Source organism: Vidua chalybeata, chromosome 21, assembly GCF_026979565.1.
Source record: "Vidua chalybeata isolate OUT-0048 chromosome 21, bVidCha1 merged haplotype, whole genome shotgun sequence".
In the NCBI taxonomy this organism is placed as follows: domain Eukaryota; kingdom Metazoa; phylum Chordata; class Aves; order Passeriformes; family Viduidae; genus Vidua; species Vidua chalybeata.
Genome location: NC_071550.1, coordinates 7,876,534 through 7,895,702, shown reverse-complemented (window position 1 = coordinate 7,895,702; position 19,169 = coordinate 7,876,534). Strand labels below are relative to the sequence as shown.

The 19,169-nt window shown below is 51.5% G+C and overlaps 1 protein-coding gene across 1 annotated transcript in view; it reads right to left on the bottom strand.

Moving 5' to 3' along the window:
• ASTN2 (astrotactin 2) overlaps positions 1-19,169 on the bottom strand; it is a 320,575-nt gene that overhangs the window by 69,737 nt on the left and 231,669 nt on the right. Inside the window, exons 18-19 of the mRNA XM_053961860.1 lie at positions 11,954-12,087; positions 10,678-10,826 (exon numbers count right to left, since the gene is read on the bottom strand). Coding sequence (XP_053817835.1) covers positions 10,678-10,826; positions 11,954-12,087 — 283 coding nt within the window. The remainder of the gene's footprint in view (positions 1-10,677; positions 10,827-11,953; positions 12,088-19,169) is intronic.

Sequence of the window (19,169 nt, the reverse complement as noted above, 5' to 3'; positions counted from 1 at the left end):
CGAGTGATTTATGGGATACAGTGCAGCAAAATTAGAGCATGAGGCAATTAGGGTCGTTCTCTTGGAGATGAAAGGCCGGGGGGGAGATGAGTGAAGGGATGGACAGGATGCAGAAGGGCCAGATGGAGGCACAATGCCAACACCACATTTCTGTGCTGTTGGTTTTTAACAGGGATTATTTCCCCCCTCGCACAAATCGTTGTGGGGGGGAAATTGGGTTGCACATATAAAATTGGTGCCACTGAGGATGAACCAAGCCATTAATCACTGGCGTGAGTATCCGTAATTAGAGCTGCCGGGAGTCACAGGAGCAAGAGTCAAAGGCTCTAACAGGATTATGGATACATCTGGATTGTTTTATGACTGATATTTATTAGCAGATAAAAGGAATGTGCTTGAGGATGAGCACAGGGGCAGGGAAGAAGGTATTTCCTATCCTAACCCTGCTGCCCAGCTTTTGCCCCCACAGCACTCTGTGCCCACCACTGACCATTCAGAGAAGGAAAACTGATAAATCCCACCAGCTCCACTGTTCAGAATGAGGTGCTCAGCAGGAATGGCCAAAAATCATGTGTGGACTCTAAATCCAGAAGAGCCAGTTAAGAGCAAGGACTCACAGTTCATGTACAATTAACAGTTACCGTGCTGGCTGCTCTCAAGCCCCAGAAGTTCACATTTTGGTTGCAGATTATTACCAGATCTCAGTTCTGTGGGCAGAGCACCCTCCCTGCAGCACACAGGGTGCAGGATGAGCCCAGGGCTGGGAGTCAAGGGGAGCTGGCTGACACGGAGTGGTGCTGGTCCCAGTGCAGTGTTCCCATGGACATTCCAGCTGTTTGCAGCTGGAGGACACAGCAGATGCCGAGCAGCCCACCCTCACACAGCTGCAGTGCCTGTCCAGCCACCCACCCCTGGCACTATCCCAGCAAACTGGTGGCTTTCCAGTGGCTCATGCACTCCTCTCTCCAGTTCCCAAGAAGCCCTTACGTGCCTCGCCTGCTCTGGGGACAGGATGGAGCAGGCAGGCTGGGAGCTGGAGCCAGGCAGAGCCAGCCCCAAAAATCCTCCCAGCTTCCCTGGGAAGGGAATGCACAGCCACTCCCGAGGTCTGAGGGCTGCAGCACCCAATCTTAAGCATCTACTGCAGCCCCTCTGAGCTCATCTGTGAGGACTGTAAAAGGTCTGGGAGATATCAAAGAAAATCCCTTAACTTCAAAATGGGACAGTGGGCTCATGCCTTTGTCCTCAGAGGGGAGGGTGCTGAGATGGGGTTTTGCTTACAGGCACCATCCCACCATCCTGGGGGTATCCAACAGAGGAAGCTCCATCAGCTACAAGGCTGTGGGAAGACCCACAACCAAGTCAGGATGCTGAGGAGGAACAATCCCTGCAGCCACTGCACATTGTCCCCAGAGGGTCTGGCACACCCCAGGGCAGGCAGATGGTGTGGCCACGTCCTGCTGATGAAAGCTCTGCATCAGGGTGGGGCAAACATGATGGTGTCCTTGGTGCTGGGGGTACCTATCCCTCCTGCTTGCTGTGTCCTAGCTGGATGGACACATCCACCTGTGTTTGACACTCCCCATCTACCATGACAGCTCCAAGGCTTTCTACAGGAACTGTCAACTGAGATCTGAAAAAAGCTGCAGCCAAAGAGTTGAACTTCTGGGCTTGAGAGCAGCCAGCACAATAACAGTTAATTTTACATGAATTGTAAAGCCCTTGCTCTTAACTGGCTCTTCTAGATTTAGAGTCCACACATGATTTTTGGCTTCAGTTCCCAATCTGAACAATGGAGTTGGTGAAATTTATTGACTTCCACAGATGACAGAACAGGATAAAGGAAAGCCAGATATTTTCTGTTATACTGTACAAGCTCTCCTCTCACAGCCCAGCCTGCACTGCCCTCCTGAGTGTGCTACGAAGGGGGTGGTGGGGAATGGGGTCCCCCAGCCACACCTCAACATTCCCTGGCCCCACCATCACCCCAGGCAGGTGGTCAGGGCAGGCAGCAGGGAAACTGGAAGTGAGCCTCACCCAGCTGCACTTAGTCCTTGGGTATCTCTGGAGCTGAAATCCAGCTCTTCCCAGTGGGGGTAATCATCATATGGGAAGGTGCTAGGACAGCCCAGCCAAGGATGGCAGAATGACTGTAGAAGCCTGGCTGCTCTGTGGGAAGAGCCATTGCCATTCTCCAAGCTCCAGTGAGGTATTTCCCACCCCAGCCTCACCCTATTTCATCAGGGTGAGTCATCAGACCACCATGGAAAACCTCAGGATCTTGCTTCTGCAGTCATGATCAGAAACATCCTTTATTAAATTAATGACCATCCCTATCTGTCATCTCACTGTTAATAAAAAAGAAATGAGGGCTGGAAGGAGTGCTGCAGACTGGTGCCTGGAGTCAGGCTTGTCTCTGCAGAACTTGTGTCCTGCTCCCAAACACAGGAGAACACAGCAGGAACGGGAGGGGGTTAACTCACATAACCAAGGCAGCACAAATGGGGTGGCTCTCCCTTCTCCAGGATACCTCGGGACACTGCTTCAGTGCAGGGTTCCTGGCCAGTACAGCTCCAAAACACTTATTTGGCCACAGGAACAAGCTCATCTCACTGGCTCTGACTAGATCAACACGACACCCTTCCTCAAATGCATCTCTCATGTGGGACAGAGGGGCACATGCACTTAAATGGTCACTAAATGACCCCCTCTGGACTGCATCAACCCCTTCCCCACTACTGGCACTACATGGGGGAGCAATGAGGAAGATCTTTACTTGGTCCAAACAACAGCACTTCAGAGTACAAAGGTTTTTCTTTCCCAAGGATCCTGGGGACATGACACCCATTTGAAAAAAGACACCCTCTCCCCTGTGAACGAGCCCCAGCACTACCAACCCCTCCCTTCTCCAAAGGAGGGGTCATGGTCCTGTCCTCTGGAAGAGCAGGATTACAGAGTTCACAGAGAGTCGCTCCCAGCAAAGCCCAAGTCAACCTGATGCTGAGATAAGACTGCTCCTTGACCCCACCATGCAGGCCCCATAAGAGGGAACCCAGCAGGGGAATGCTGCAGAGTATCCACCCTATCCCCCATAACCCAAACTAGCCAGAGCAGTATTTCCTATTATGTCTCCATAACCTAATCTGACCCCCTCTAGGGTCTCCAGATTAATATCTGGGAAACCTCACAAGCCCAATCACCCAATTACAGGGAGGAAAGGTTTATCCTATCTAAACAGCAGAAAATGTAACCTAGACCCAGCTGGCCCCCCCACTTCTAAGAGCCAGATCTCAATCCCTGGCAAGCTGAACAAACTGGGAAGGGGTCACAGGGGAGATGGGAAGGGTCTCTCTTGTATCATATGAAACCTGCAGGAAGAGCAGATATTTTAATTGGTAAATCCCCTGACTCAGGTTTAATCCCTCTCCATTTTTACTGAACTTCCCTCACACTGGAACAACATGGGGAATAGACGACAGACCCCACCTCGAGCCACTGCCCAACAAGAGGAGGCCCCATCATTTTGGCGAGCAGAGGATGATGGTTCTCAGGGCACACAGTGTGCCCAGCCCAGCCTGGCAGAGGGGAAAGGCTGGTGCCACCATGTGCCCTTGAACAGGGACGTGCTTGAGCAATGGTGAACGTTAGAGCAGAGCTGATACTGGCAGGACAGAGCAGGCACCAGACATGATCACAGCACAGGACAACTGCAACATCCCCAGAGCTGGGGCTGAGAGGTTTCAAACAGAATAGGCTGTCCCAATGGACTCTTTGTGCCTTTTTGGATCTCTTTTCTATCATTATTTCCTTCCAGAGAAGTGTGGAGGGACCCACTTTTTGGATTGTGTTTTAGCCACCTGACAACACTGAATGCATGGGAAACCTCAACTGCAGCCAGAGGACTGGAAAGCAGATTCCCCAGCCCATTCAGGATAACATCCCAGGCTTTGGCTAGAATGAGAGCAGTATGTGAAATCTCCAGGAAGATCCTACCCTGGCAGAGGATCTCAGTCTGGGTGTCACTGAGAACCCATCCAAAGGGAAGACCCAGTTCTTTGCTCCGTGAGAATGCCCAAGTTTACTCCCAGAGTAGGTTGTGTTGCATCCACAGATGCCCCAGAGCCTGTATTTTCCACACAGCTCAGGGCTGCATTGCCAAGCACCAGCTTTGCAAACACAGACTGAGCTTCCCTCCAAATTCCAGCCACAGTTTATTGATTAAAAAAGCCTGTCTAGTCAATAAAGGCTCCCATGAAAAAGTTCCACTGCTCTGCACTCACATGCCATTATCCGTCTGGCTGTGTTAGCAGCCTTGGCTTTTGATGCTTTCTGACAAGATGGATTTGTGGCCTTGACTTTTCCAGATCAGGAGAAACTTAATCCTAGAGGATAAAATTACAGACTAGTAAAAAAACTCCACGACTGGCCTCATTAACTGCCATGTAAGAAGTTCAGAGGCTTCTTAGCTAGAAGGCAGCATCTACAGCTGTCCTTGAGGGAGAGGCAGCTCTGAGCAGACAGTGCAAAGCCCTTGGCAAACACGGTGCTCCTGAAGTGCATGACACACTCGTGGCACCAGCCAGGCTGCCCCATCCTCTGCAGACAGCAGGAAAAGGGCAGACGGTCCCAGGTCTCCACCTATAAAGTGATTTGGGAGAAAGCAAAGATAATGCCCAGTTCTGGCCAAAAGGTGTCTGGGCAGATAAAAATAAAAAACCTTGGAACAACCATATGGAAATGTGAATTAATGAAATTTTTCAGCAACTGACTCAACCCTAATTGAGAGTTGAGAACCCTCCACCTCCCTTCTGCTTTCCAGGATACAAAAATGACACTGGTAGGTGGAAATAACTATAGCTGTCCCAGGGAGAGAGAAATCCAAGCTTCACAGTGAGGGTAATGGCCAAAATTAAGCACTTGCTTGTTTCTATTACACAACACATCCCAGGAAGCAGCTTCCAAAAACCTGACCTTCACTTCAAAGGCTTCTTTTTGAATCATCTTTCCTTCTAATAACAAGTGAACTGGATTCAGCACTCAAGAAAGGCACTCTGGGTGTTGAAAACATCTTTACCCTTGTGTTAGCTGCAGAAGAGGCAGGGGCAATGCTCACGTATTTACCCAGCTCCTGGCTGGACCTCAAGCTCCTACAGCTTCCTAAAGGCAGTGTCAACTCCTCCTGCTTCTCTTTGTGGTGGCCAGTTTGTCAGTCAGCACTCTTAAAGATGATTTTAAGGCTTAAAATGGGAGTGCAACATGGAGATTGCACTGACTCCTTTCTGACAGGAACAGGATTTGCTCTGGCCAGACAGTCTTTTCTCCTCTCCTCCCAGCCTAGCCCAGGTTTTCACGGAGCAGTAGCAGCACAGCTTGCACACAAGAGGGTGTCTGGAAGAGCTGGTTGCCATAGCTATATCCATACATCCCAACCATCCAGACATGTCCCAACTGTGAAGCTATTTATAAATAAGACACTCCTGAGCCTCAATTCAGAGCACAACTTGCAAGTGTACAAAACACTCAGCCTTCTGAGTTGACCTCTTTCTTTTATAGACATGATGCTGAGCACAGGCTCCTCTGCAGAGCAGCTCTGCTCCAGAGCAGTCTGTAACGCCAGCATGCTGATGTGCACAGGTTTTATAGAACCATTCTCTCCACTCCTGCACATCTTCCTGCCCTGTCTGGTGTCCAGACGCCTTCCCAGGTTACCTGCTGGTTCTGCTCCACACCACAGTCCTGTGTCTCGAGGGTCCCAGTACAGCAGAAGGCTCTGAAAGAGCTGCCAGACATTGCATTCTCCTGCTCTGAGGTCTCCAACAAGCTCACTCAGCAGGCTGTGCTCCTGTTCTCCTTTCTTTGAGGATTACAAGCTGTTCTGGATGAGGGTTACTTCTTATGAACGTGGTCACTGCCCTGGCAAAAAGACTCCAGAGCAGCCAGGATCCCTTGACATCCTCAGAGTTAAAGCCTGGGAGTCTCTGCAGAGATCTCACCTGTCCTGCTTGGACATGGCATCCCAAACCAAGTGCTGTATAGAAGCAGGTGAGCTGTTTACCTGTTTGTTGTATACTTTGTTCATCCAAAACCCCACAACGTCCCCAGCTACCCCAATTCAGCTGTCAGAACACACCGAGCTGGGAAGTACCACAGAAAAGGGGCAAAACCACAGTGTAGGAGCCAGCACAGAGCAGGACAGAAGATGAAGGGCTGGGAGAGGGGCAGAGCCTCCTAATCCTTCTGTGATTTGCCATCAGCAGCACAGAGCCAGCAGTGCATTGGGACAACACCTCATTCACACTTGTGGTCACCCTCAACCATGGGGACAGCAAGTGATGTTTGTTTCTCTGCATCTCCCCAGCTGAACCCACTTTGATACTGAAGCACAGGCAGGAAGAGGTGGATTCATGCTCAAGGACACAGCTCTTGCCTGTGCTGTGCTCACGTTCAGGCCTGCTCACCCCAGTGGTGGTGAAAGACTGGGCGATGCAGGTTGGCTCAGTGGTCAGCCTGAGGGTCCATGGAGGAGTGACCACAGGACAGGGCACAAAGCTGGGGGATCCAGGACCTGCACCTGTCTCTGTCCTCACAGGTGAGCACTGCCCAATGCTGAGATTAACTCACAGCTCTTGTGACCTCAGGGAAGGAATTTTATCTTTGTCTTCTTTTGTCCCCTCCATTTGCAAATTAAGGGAGAGTCCTTTCCTGCGTCAGAGTGTGCAAGGTCTGATTTATCACCAGCAAAGTTCTTGGAGATACCTTCAAACCATCCCCTCCCCAGCCTCCTCACTGTGCTCTGTGCAGGCACATGGCAGCCCCACCAAGCCCCCAGAGATGGGTGTTCAGAGACCCAGCAGCAACAGAGATGTGGGCACAAGGGGAACAAAACTGCACCAGGGAGAGAATTTTGAGAAAGGGACTGAGAACATCACAGAAGCAACACAGCCACCACCCCAGGAGCAACACAGCCCAACCCACAAACCCCAATCCATCACACAGACAAGCACAGCCCTTCCTCCTCCTCCAACCATCCCCCAAAATGTTCTAAAACCACATTCAAAACACTTTTTTGTTTCTAAACCTTGCATTACACAAACTCAAAGCAGCCTCCCCAAATGCAGGCGGGTGCAACCTCCCAGGTGGACACTAGAGAAAGTCCAGGTGTTGTTAAACCAGGCATAGGTCTGCCTGTTCCCTCCTGAGGATTTCACCCTTCAGCTTTCAGACAAGGCCTCCCAACTTAGCTCCCTAGCTTCCAATGCTAAAACCAGGGCAAGGATCCTTCTGTGTCCCACCACAGGCTGGAAGATGCTGCACTCCCCATGCAGGGTTGGCTCAGGTAAGGGGGCCTCAGCTGGTCCAGGAGACCTCCTAAGCCAGGGCCACAACAACCAGAAGTGGTGATAGCCCAAGTGCCAAGTCTGGCAGATGCAGGGACATGGCCTGGCTTAGAGAATGGAGACATGAAAAGCACTTTGCATCACAGCCATATTATCCCCTCATCCCTCCCCCTCATCCCCTTTGGAACTTCTTAACTTCAGAAACCTTCCTCCAGAGGAGTGTTGGAGTGACAGAAAACATTTTCCAAGCCTAATATCAGTTCCAGATGTTCACAGCCATTTCAGTTTGTACCTCACCCTGTAAAACACATTTCTCCCTCTCCCTCTCTCAAGTGCAGCGCCTGCTTGGTCCATGACATAATGCGCTGGCGGGCTGGCCGCGCGCACACACACACACACACACACACACACATGTGTGGCTCACGCCCTCTCCGAGAGCCCCACGTTCAAACAAAGAGCATCACTCAACTACAAAGCCATCGCACACATGGAGTTATGAGTAATTTCCACAAGTTTTAATAAACAGTTTGGGATGTAATTGCTCTCCGTCTTCCCGGCTGGCTCCCGAGCGCGGAGCCGCTCGCTCGCCGCGCGCTGGTGTTGAAAGCGTGGTTTGTTTCACACACAAGTTCACCTCCTCTCCGCCTCAGATGGGCCAAGGGCTGTGTTTTTCTAAGCACCAGTAACAAGCCTCTTAAAAAACCTCATACAGCTGAGGGCAACCGACCCACGCAGGCTCCTGGCTCCCTTCGCCCTGTCCTGCAGCATCCCTGTCTCATGTGGAGCCCAGCAGGGAGCAGAGGGGACCCACATTAGACCAGACTCAAAACTCCCTCCTGACTCTGCTCCAAGAGAAAGAGGAACAAATGTTTTCTGGCTGAAGGGAATGGTTACATCTTCCAGTTGCAGAACAAGGCAGAGGCCAAGGAGTTTTGCAAGGGTGAGAGACTGGAGGCTTTTGAGGGGCAGGAGGAAGGCAGAAGGCAGGTGAGGCTGGGACCAGGTACCGCCTAGTTTGCCACAGGAACTAAGGACAGGTTGGCAGAGCTCTAGCCACTGTCAGTACCAGGAATCCCAATAAGAAATGTCTACAACTGGAATAAAGCAAACAAAACCACTGTCCAAGTATAAATAACCCACTCATTTAAACTCAAGAGTTCCAAGAGATGAGTGGCGGCATCCTCAAGAGCCCTACAGCCTGGCCAGATCTTCCCAGCCCAGAGTTGGCTCACTCTGCAATACCTGTGATGTACCTCCCAGCAATGGGAACCACCTGCTCCTCCCTGCCAGCAGCTGGGAGACTGATGGGGAAGGAAGATCTGCCCATATGCATCAAAAGCCATCCAAATTTCATATCCCACACTCCCGTCCCAAAGACTCCTCCTCTGAGGCTGAGTTATTGTTTGTGTGGATGCTGCTCAGATGGGAGAAGCTGTGGTGCAGCAGGATGGGTGGGTGGTGGTGGTCAGGGGATATCCAGGACAGGATTTTTGGCTGTAGAGAGCTGTAGCAGTCAGCACCTCTGCAAACCTACACAAGGTATTTAAAGAAATCAAGTCATCTGGCATTGGAGGCCTGTAGGGTAAGAAGGGAATGAAGGCAGGAATGTTGTTTGGTTATAAACAACACAGAAAAAAAAAAAAAAAAAAAAAAAAAAAAAAAAAAAAAAAAAAAAAAAAAAAAAAGAGAGAGATTTAAGATTTTAGGATTGGCTTTTCTCTCTTTTCTCTTTAATTGTTAATAGGGTCATTCTGTCCCAAATAGTCCCCCAGAGCAGGCAGAGGGGAGGGAAGCTCCCCACAATGAATTCAATTGCCTGTCAAACACATGGCAGTCATAAAAGGAAAATAATAATAATAATCTGTATTTCCTACTCTGGCTGCCAGGCAAAGATCCAGGCACTACAAAAGAGAAACCCCATGTTTCCCTGGTCTGGCCTCACCTGACTGATGTGTGAGCAATCTGGAATCCCCATCCAAAACAAAGCCCCTCCTTTGGTGGCTTGTTTTCTTTCTCCATTGCTGCAAGGTGCCCCTCCAAGATAAAGAACAAACCTTCCTCCAAGCCGTGGAACCAGAGATATAGCCCAGGGTACATGGCCACATCGGGCAGCTTTGGGAGGGGATGCTGCAAGATGTAGGAGAAAGGGCCCGAGGGATGGGACTGGTGTATGAGCCAGGGACCTCTTGCAGTCTCCTGCTTGTGGAGACCCCTGCTCCTTCTTGCAGGGCTCTCCACAAACAGCTGGACCTCCCCAGGAGATGGGGATGTGGCTCTCTGCAGCAGAGACAGGCCAGCTCTTGGAGCACGTGATTTTTGGATATGATGGCATCTACACTGCAGAAGCAGAATAGATGGGCTTGAGGTGAACAGAGAGGGTGGAAACTTTCCTGTGGCTTTGAGGTCTAAAAGATCTTCCTGAGCCTGTCTTCCCAACGGGGAAACACAGCTAAACATCTTGCCAGGGTGCCCTGGGAGCCCATGCAAGTCTGCATGTGGGCTGTGAGGTTCTGCACTCCAACACAGCCCTGTCCCAGGTAAATTTCTGCTTCCATCAACTGCCCGGCTGCCCCTGACAACTTTTGTGAGCTTCTTTAAAAAACTGCATCCAAAATCCTCAAGCAAAAAGCAGTAGGTTCTGCCTGGCTTTCCCTGCAGCACTACTATCACTCAGGGTCTCAAGTCCTATTTTCTGAAATCCATCATTGACTCACCCAAATCAAGTCCCATTCTTCACAGCCCTCTGCCTTGTCCAGCAGCCCCTGGAGCATGGATTGAGTTGCTGACAAAGCCTTTTTAAGGTGTAGAGCACTCAGTACAAGCCTGAGAACTAAACTCCAACCCAGGGAAGTTTCAGGTTCTCCTGGAGAAATTTTGTACTCTTTAAATGATCTCCCTAAATATTGCAGGTTGTGAGTTCCTTTGATAGGTGTGCAAGACAACTGAAAATATCCTTTCAAAGGTGGGTCACTGGTCACTCACTGGAACAGACCAGTAAAGCCCTTGAGGGATGACCTTCCCCCTACAACCACCACCCTGTGGCATTTCAGACTGATCAGATCAACACCCACTTCAGAAACTCCAACTCACAGCTCTCCTGCCCAAAAAAGGGCAAATAATTTCCTTCTGCCTCACTGTGTCTTTGTAATTCCCTTTCCCCTCAAATAGCCATGTCTGCAGAAGATTCCAGAAACCTCTCCTAAATGGAGTAGGTTTGATACCTCATGTAACACCTTGGCTCTATTCTCCACCAAAGCAGCTGCTCCCAGCCATGCAGGGCACAGGAAGCATCACCAGGAGCCCTTTGCACCACAAGGAGGTTGCCCTCCCTCACACCCACCTGTGTAAAGGTCTGTGTCCGTGTACTCATCCACCTTCTTGTGCTGCAGGACATAGTCTGACACCTTGGTCCCAATGGCAGGCTGCACATCCAGCCACTCCAGTGACACCACGGTGCTGGAGGGCTCCACGTTGGGGGAGAGCCGCAGGCTGCGTGGGAGACAGTGAGAAAACAAGACATGAGCTCCCTTTCTGGGGAGGAATCCACATCTCTAAGCAGCACGACCCCTAGAAAGGCCCACATTCACACATATGGCCGTGCCCACAAAGCCCCAAGGACAGAGGTCACAGGGGCAGAGCAGGCCCATGAGCATCAAAAAGCTGAAGTTCACTTGAGTCCATCCTATTGCAATGTACGCCCTTGTGAGCCTCCCCCTGCTCCTGGAGAAGGCAAGCTCACACAACCCCAAATACCTCATCTAAAGGGCCTTCATTGTCTGGGAGAGCTGCTGAACTTCAGCAATGTGAGCAAGGACCAGCACCCCAGGAGCAAAACAGAAGATCCAGGTTCTTGAAACCCAACAGGGCTGAGTCCACAGGAGGGGAGGGTCAGGTCTGAATCACCAACGAGCAAAGGTGAGGGAGAGAGGGGGAGAAGCAGCGTGAATTCAATCAGCTGCAAACCTCTGAGGGGCGTGGGCGAGAGCCAGAGCAGGGCAGCTGTGCAGGAGCTCCTGCCCAGAGCAGGAACGACGTGGGCTGGGATGAAGGCAGAGGAGCTCTGTGCTCCTGGCTGTGCTAATGCAGAGGCGTCCACTCCCTCTGCTCCAGGGTAGATGACAACACCAAGTACAGGGCTACGGAGAGCCTGGCTCCAAACACACAGCATGTTTGCTGGACTCGAGATGGGAAATGAATCCCCTCCGAGGATATTGGCTCACTAAGAAGGTGTTCTGCTCCTTGTGGCTCGCTGGAGCCAGTCTTCCTGCTTTCTCAGCTAATTCCCCATCAGTTTGCTCCTGATTTGCTCTTGCTATGACAAGCCACAATGAATTGCACTGTAATTCCATTTCTTTCAGCATTTGAAATCCCATTCTACAAGCCCTGCTAATCAGGTGATGAAAATCTATAAGGAAACCTTCCAGGGCCACAGCCAGAGCCAGGATATCCTAAAGACATCAGTCACACAGTGAGGAGGGCTGGACTGCAGCCCCCAGGCCCAAGGGTGCAGGAGGAGGTGCCCATGGGCTGAGCCCCTGGGAAATGGGGTGGTTCTGGGGGCTGTGACCTACAGGAAAGGGGCTGGTGATCCCTAGAGGGCTCACAGGGATACGTACACAGGTGGAGGGAGAGGGCTGCAGTTCGGGAGTCCGTTCTCATCGAAGGCGTTGAGGTCGCACCTGCACCAGTCTTCGATAACATCACCTTTCCCAGAGCACCAGTATGAGCTCATCAGGGCTCCCTTGAAGGCCTGATGTGAGAACAAAAAGCATGAACATGTGTGCTAAAGACTCAGTGAAATCTGGCTCAGCCTGGGGCTGAGTGAGCATCGTGGGAAGTGTGCAGAGCCCTGGGATCAGGAAATGCGGGATGGGTTGGGGGAGTGTGTCCTCCCCAGCTTTGCCACAGCCTCTCTGCATGGCCCTGGGCATGGCCCTTCACCTCCCTAGGTTTAATTCCCATGTGTTGAGTGATGCTGGTTCATCCCTAAATGCTTTTGGAGTGGGGATGGGGATCTCCTGTGGGGGAGGACTGAGCTGCCTGAAGAAGCACGAGAATAAGTCCCTCTGTGACAGTGAACAGAATACACATGGCACCTGCACACAAAATTACACATTCATTGTGTAATGAAACTCTTCCACTCTTCCCCGTGCCCTTCTGCCCAGCTGTTTCTGTCCCTCTGAGAATGAAGTGACACCCAAATTCCCAACAACACAGACCCCTTCCATCCTTCTCACTGGCTTGTTATTCACACTAAGCACCCTCCTGCAAGCAAACTGCTGCTTTACTCACTTGTCTAAGGAACACTCACAAGCAAAACGGCAGTATCTGGAAGGAAAAAATAAAACCTGGAAAATACTTGCAGGATATCCCCAGGAGCCACCCTGACAGCTCCTAATAATACCAATGAATCCCTGGAATAATAACTGTGGTCAGAATTGGCAAAGCCCTCCAGGTCTCACCCCTCAGTGTCCCTTCTGTGCTCATGGTGCACGGTGCCACACCACAGGATGGGGCATCCCTCACTCCATACCCTGCTGTAGTTTGGACCAGATGGATTTATGGTGGTTTCTCCCACTACCCTTCACCTGGAGTTAAACTTCCAGTTTCAAAAACATCTCCTTCACACACACAGAGCCAACATCCAACCCAATCCTGCAAAGCCACAACACCCATCTAGAATAATCAGAACACCAAAACACCAGCCACTAGAACAAAGCTCTGTAATGCTTTTAACCTTTCAAGAGGCACATTTGGGAGCTGAAACAGGTCCTCATCCACATGGAGCAACCTTACTTGTGGCAACACTGTTCTTCCCATGGAAAGCTGCCTGCGGAAGCCTGGCCCTGGTGATATGGCCCGTGCTGCAAGGATACGCCTAGAAATAAATCTGTGCCCTTTGAGGAGTGCAGGGACAGCTCAGGCAGCAGCACTGAGCAGAAAACTCTAGGAAAAGCGCCATCCCAGGGAGGTTTCTGAAAGGAGGAGGTATAAATAGAGCCTGACGTCAGGGCTCCCATTGTCTGGGGTTTTGTCGCTCTCCCCAAACACCCCCAGCACCTTTAACAAGGCGCCTCAAGGCTCTTGTGTCTGCAAAATTTTCTGCTTCCAGGCATTTACAAAATGCGACTGTTCCAGATGGAAAAAATGGAAAAAAAAAAAAAAAAAAAAAAAAAAGAAACAAGGAACGAACGAACAGGTGAAAGAAAGAAAATGTGACATTATTTTACTCTGTTCTTTAGAAAGTAATTTAAGTGCTAGGCTGGAAAGGGCATCCAAAGTAATTGCAGAGAGGGATGAAGAGAGGAGTTTATCTGACACCCAGATAAATGGATGCAGACACACAAGAGAGAGAGCAGCAGGTCCATGCAGGAAAGGAACAGCAAAGGATGTGTGCAGATGGATGGGGAAGCATGTGCTCTCCCTAGGAAGCAAGATAAATACCCTCTGCTGAGGGTACCTGTGTGCACAGACAGGCACTGCAGGCAAAGACAGATGTGGGTGATCCCGGGAAGAGCTGCACTGTCACACTGCTCCACTGTCCCCCAGGCCCAACCCCTGTCACTCTGCACACCCCCTCCCTGTCCCCTAACCCAGCTCCTCCCTGCACATCCCTAACTTAGGAAAGGAACCCCACACACCCCATCCATGCCCTTTAGTAAATCCAGCAGTCAATTCCTTGTTTGTCTTGTATCCTGCTGTTAAGCACTAGCTGGATGAGCAATTCCCCCTTGCTCTGCCTGCCCAGCCTCGCATAGGTTTTAATCAGATCCTTCAGGTGCCCAGCTGTCATCTGCCTTGTGTCACCCTTCACACAAATGAGGTTAGGGGATGGATGCTGCGCTCATTACAGCGAGCACACCTCCACCCCCTAACCAGGTTACAGGGAGCACGGCCGCCCCTGCCTGCTCCTGCCTCTGTCCTGACTCATGTCAGGGCCAGGCTGGGAGAGCCAGGCAGCCAGGGCTTGTCCCTGGCTTGTCCCTCTGTGCTGGGCACTGGTGGGGGCACACCTTGGGTGCTGAGTCCAGTTCTGGGCCACTCATGACAGGAAAGACATGGAGGGGCTGGAGTGTGTCCAGGGAAGGGAATGGAGCTGGGAAGGGGCTGGAGCCCCAGGAGAGGCTGAGGGAGCTGGAAAGGGGCTCAGCCTGGAGAAAAGGAGGCTCAGGGGGGACCTTGTGGCTCTGCACAGCTCCTGGCAGGAGGGGACAGCCGGGGGGTCGGGCTCTGCTCCAGGGAACAGGGACAGGAGGAGAGGGAACGGCCTCAGGCTGGGCCAGGGGAGGTTTGGGTTGGACATCAGGAGGAATTTCTCCATGGAAAGGGTGGTCGGGCATTGCAAGGCAGGCTCAGGCAGGTGGTGGAGTCCCCATCCCTGGAGGTGTTCAAGAAACAACTGGATGAAGCACTAATGCTGTGGTGTGACAAGGGGGTGATTGGTTAAAGGCTGGACTCAGTATTGGAGATCTTTTGGAACCTAAATGATTCTGGGATTCTATGACTTTTCTTGCTTTCCAGTGGAATTTCGAGACAGTGGCTCCTGGGATTTTCCCATTGGTGCTGGGGAGTGCATGTTGAGGGGTGGGGAAGCATCCGGAGCAAATTGATGGGGAGCAGAAATGGGTAAGACCACACAGAAGAAGGGAAGGGCAGCTGCCACCCAAACAGGAGCCCAGTGGCACAGGAGGACCAAAAGTGATGGACAAGATGCATGAAGGTGCTGAGATCCATCCTGTGGGAAGCTGCAGCCTTTGGGAAAGTTTCAGGTGGGAATGAATGCACAGGGACCTTCCTGATCTCTGGTGGCTGAGAACCACCTTCCCCTCCTGCCTTGGGCTGGGCTCTCCACATCTCCTGTCCTTCCCTGCCATGCTCAGAACGTGCAGCAAGTGCTCTCTTCCCTGCCAGGAGACAGCACGTACATGAGTCCATCTCAAACACGACCACTTCCACTTTGGATGCTTCATCACGGTGGTCATGTTTCCACAGGCCCAAGAGGGTGTGGAATCATGAAGGGCTTCCCAGGAGCAATTGATCTGCTGGGAATGGCAGTGGCCCCCAGTGCACTGTCCTGTGCTTGCCAACCACTCCCCGGGACCCCAACACCCCTCTGTGCCCTAAGGCAATTTTATCTCTCATTTAAAAGTATCCAAATTGTATTGTTTCCCTGTGAGTCAGCCCATTTAGTTTATGTCCTTCGGTGCCAGAGGGGAAATTTATGAGATGAGAAACTGGCTCAAAACGTTTATTTTCTAGATGACGAGTCATGCCATTAGATATATAGCTTTATGAATCATAGGAACAGCATCTAATTTGCTCTTAAAGGTATAATAGGTCTGATTCCCCACACCCATGCACACACATATATTGGATTGATAGTTCCCCCCTAGGATGGCTAGTTCATTTGTTTTGACACAAGCAAGACTTACAGGACCATAAAGTCCCATCTTACCATAAGCTAAGCCTATTCATAAAAAAAATATTAGGGAAACAAACGATCAGCTAAGCACATTTATCCTACACTCGATTGCATATGGATCTTTCTCCTGTTGTTATTTGTGCTCAGGGGGAGGCCATTTGGCCCCATTTTATAGCTGAGACACTCTGTAACAGAATAGAGAAGAACACTTCCTTTGTCCTCTGTTAGACCTGGCTGATGGAGGGAGAAGCATTAAGTTATTTCTAACTGTGGGTTGTCTGTTGACATCCCAGGAGGGGAAAGTGATAGGACATGAAGGAACCTTTCAGATCAGCATTTGCAGGACTCAGCACACACCACAGGGCTGGTGTTTGCAGATGGGATACTGGAAAGGGCATGTGCTGGGTGCTTGTCTGTGAATATCTGGTCTTCTCCATGGCTGACAGTGACATGAAAATCTAGCTCACTGAGTTTAGGATGCACATCTTTGTTTCTGGAAAAATTAGAAAGGAAATACAGGGAGATTAAAAAACAACCCCAGGTGAACATGTAGGCTGGACAGAGATGTGCTGCAGATAAGAGGAGATGATCTGGAAGCTGGAACTTAGGCTCGTTTTGGATTTTGCACTGATTTCCCAATCTCTGTTGGCTTTTTTGTTCTTCCCAATGCAGAAGGAGAGAAGGAAGTGTGGAAGCAGGCTGAGCCATGGCAGCAGACAGGCTCCATCCCATGTCCAGGGACACGGCAGCAAACGGACCCATCCTGTCCTTTCCCTGTTGGCAGGATGGAGATGGGGACTGCACGCCACCACCACCTTCCCTCAGGCACAGGCAGGGGCTGCTGGAGGAGGATGGAGGCTCCAGAAGGGCTTTCACAGCCTGAACAGGATGCTACCATGATGGCAGGGCGGCTGGAGGAAAAGCCTTCCACGCCCTTCCAGCAATGCTCAGTGCGGTTCACAGGAGGTAAATGCCACTCCTTAGTCTGGACACCTCTGGAAGGGGGGAAGAAAAACAAAAAAAAGGGAGGAAAGCTAAGGATTTCCCAGGCCAGAGACCCTTTCCAGGATCATGCAGTTCATGTCCGAAAGGCCAGGTTCACAGCAAAGGAGGATGGTTTGCTGCTCCAGGTTCACAGCAAAGGAGGATGGTTTGCTGCTCCAGGTTCACAGCAAAGGAGGCTGCAGTTTTGCTGTTGGCAGGTGATCTCATCCTGTTGTTCACACCCTCCCTGCCTCTGGCTGCCTCTCCCTCAGGAGCAGCATCACCAGCACTCCATCCTGGAAAGGGACATCAGTGGTCCTCTGGAAAGGTCAGGGTGCTGGAAGGGACCCGAGGCAGGCAGCATCCTGATTTCTGTTATTTACAGAATAACAGGATCCGAGGGAACGGCAGAGGACGCTGTAAAACCTGGGAAATCAGAGGGGAAATGAGAGCCCTGAGCGCTGCAGCGAGCCCTCCTGGGGAGCCGGCTCGGCTCTCACACCTCGGCACAAAGCTCCCCATTATAGCCCGAGCCAGGCGCGACAATGCGGCCATTCTTCCCCGGGAAAGGCGAGCTGCACGCGGGCTGGAGCTGCAGCACGATGCTCCAGGGCCAGAGGAGGAGGACAAGGGCCAATTAGCAGGTATTAAAACAAAGCAACAACAAATAAAAAAGAAACACACCCCAGACCAAACAAAAACTCACCTCAACCACAAAAACACCGACCCCTTTGGCCCAGGCTCCCTGCCAGCTTTGGCAGTGGAAGAAGAAATCAGTCTCCGACTCCCCAAGCCTTCAGGGGCTGCTTTGGGGGAGCTGTGTGTCCTCCAGCAGCTCTGCCATCGGTGCTGGATTGGGGTCAAACTGAGCCCATGGCCTCGGGGACACCTTTCACCCTGGATAAAAACACCCTGCCAGCCTGGGGACACTGGACAGCGGTGGCCGTGCTCTGCTCTGCAAGAGATGGCTCCTTGGCAAGGAGTGGGGAGAAAAAATGGGGAATTTTGCTCCAGCCTCACTTGTCATCTGAGCTAGTGACCCCCAGGACATGAAGAAGCTGTCTCCAAGAACCCTGCCAGGGTCCCAGGCACGCTCTGGGTTCCTGCTGAGGCCAGTGTGACCAGCAGCACAGGGATGTGCCCCCCAGCAAGCCCCCACACCATGTGTGCCGCGAGGAGGCCATGGCTGCAGCAAATGCTGAGATTACTCAATTTTCGAATTAAAGCGAGGTCCTAGGGGTCTCCTAAAAATCCAGGCTCCACATCCATTTGTCTCCTTAAATACACACAGCAGGAGTTTGAGTCTATTTCCCAGTAGGAGTGAGATTGATCTCTCCTGCCTCCCTTCTCCACACCCCCCTCACCACACCACCCTCTAAGCATTTCTGCAGCTGGCTGAGCTGCTCCACAGAAGCTTGTTTCAGGATTTTTGGGGGGGAAAAATGAACAGACCACAAACAGGAGGGACCACACTGCCTAGCATACCTTGCCTTTTCTCCCCTCCACTGGCCATGGCTGCCCCGTGGCTCTGGACATGCACACGTGCATCCCTGTCAAGGATGCTCCTGGGAGGGGATGGGGGAAGCAGGGTATTCCCTGCCTTCCTGTAAGGGACAAGGACGTTTGCAGACTGTCCAAATGTGCTCTCACTCTCAGACTGTGCTTCTGGGTGCACTCCAGGGCTGTGCTGGGCAGTAAGAAAGATGGTGCCCACCCTATGGGGAGAGGGCTGGAAGAAGTATGTTTAAGGTGGAGGAGGAAAGTCACCATAACCTGGGGGGACTCTAATTGGGGTGAGGAGTAGCTCTTCTCTTTGACTCTTTCCCAAAGGGAAAGCACCTGGGGTCACCACCTCTCTCTTCTCTCCCACCTCATGCACTTACAGCATCCAGCCCTTGAGGTGTTGAGAGCATTTTGCCAGCAGAAAGCCCCACCACAGAGAGGAGCTCTTTGCTGTTGGGCATAGCCACCCACTGACACTGGTGGAAGTTTCCTCTGCAGCCCTGCAGTGGAGAATCTTCTCCAGCTTCATGCGGAGGGACCACTGTGGTGTCTGCATTGCTGCAGAGCACAAAGGAAGCAGAAGAGGGATGTTGGCATCGATCAAAACTGATGCAGGATCCACAGAGCTCCAGAGAAGTCCCTGGGAGATGACAGCCAAGGTCACAGCTTCTCTGTCTCTTTACACCTTTTGAAGTGCCAGTGTGAGCACTCAGACTGAGGAGCTTTGACAGCAATGGTCCTATAGAATACTTGGATTAGCTGGATCTCACCAGGTGACCAGGACTGGTGCAGGGGGGACTCCAGCACTGCCTCTGCTCCAGCAAGCAGTCCTTCCTGTCAAACCTGCCACCCACAGCCACACCAGTGTGACAGCTACAGAAAAGACATTCAACAAAGCCCTTCAAGAACTGCTTGAACCTCCA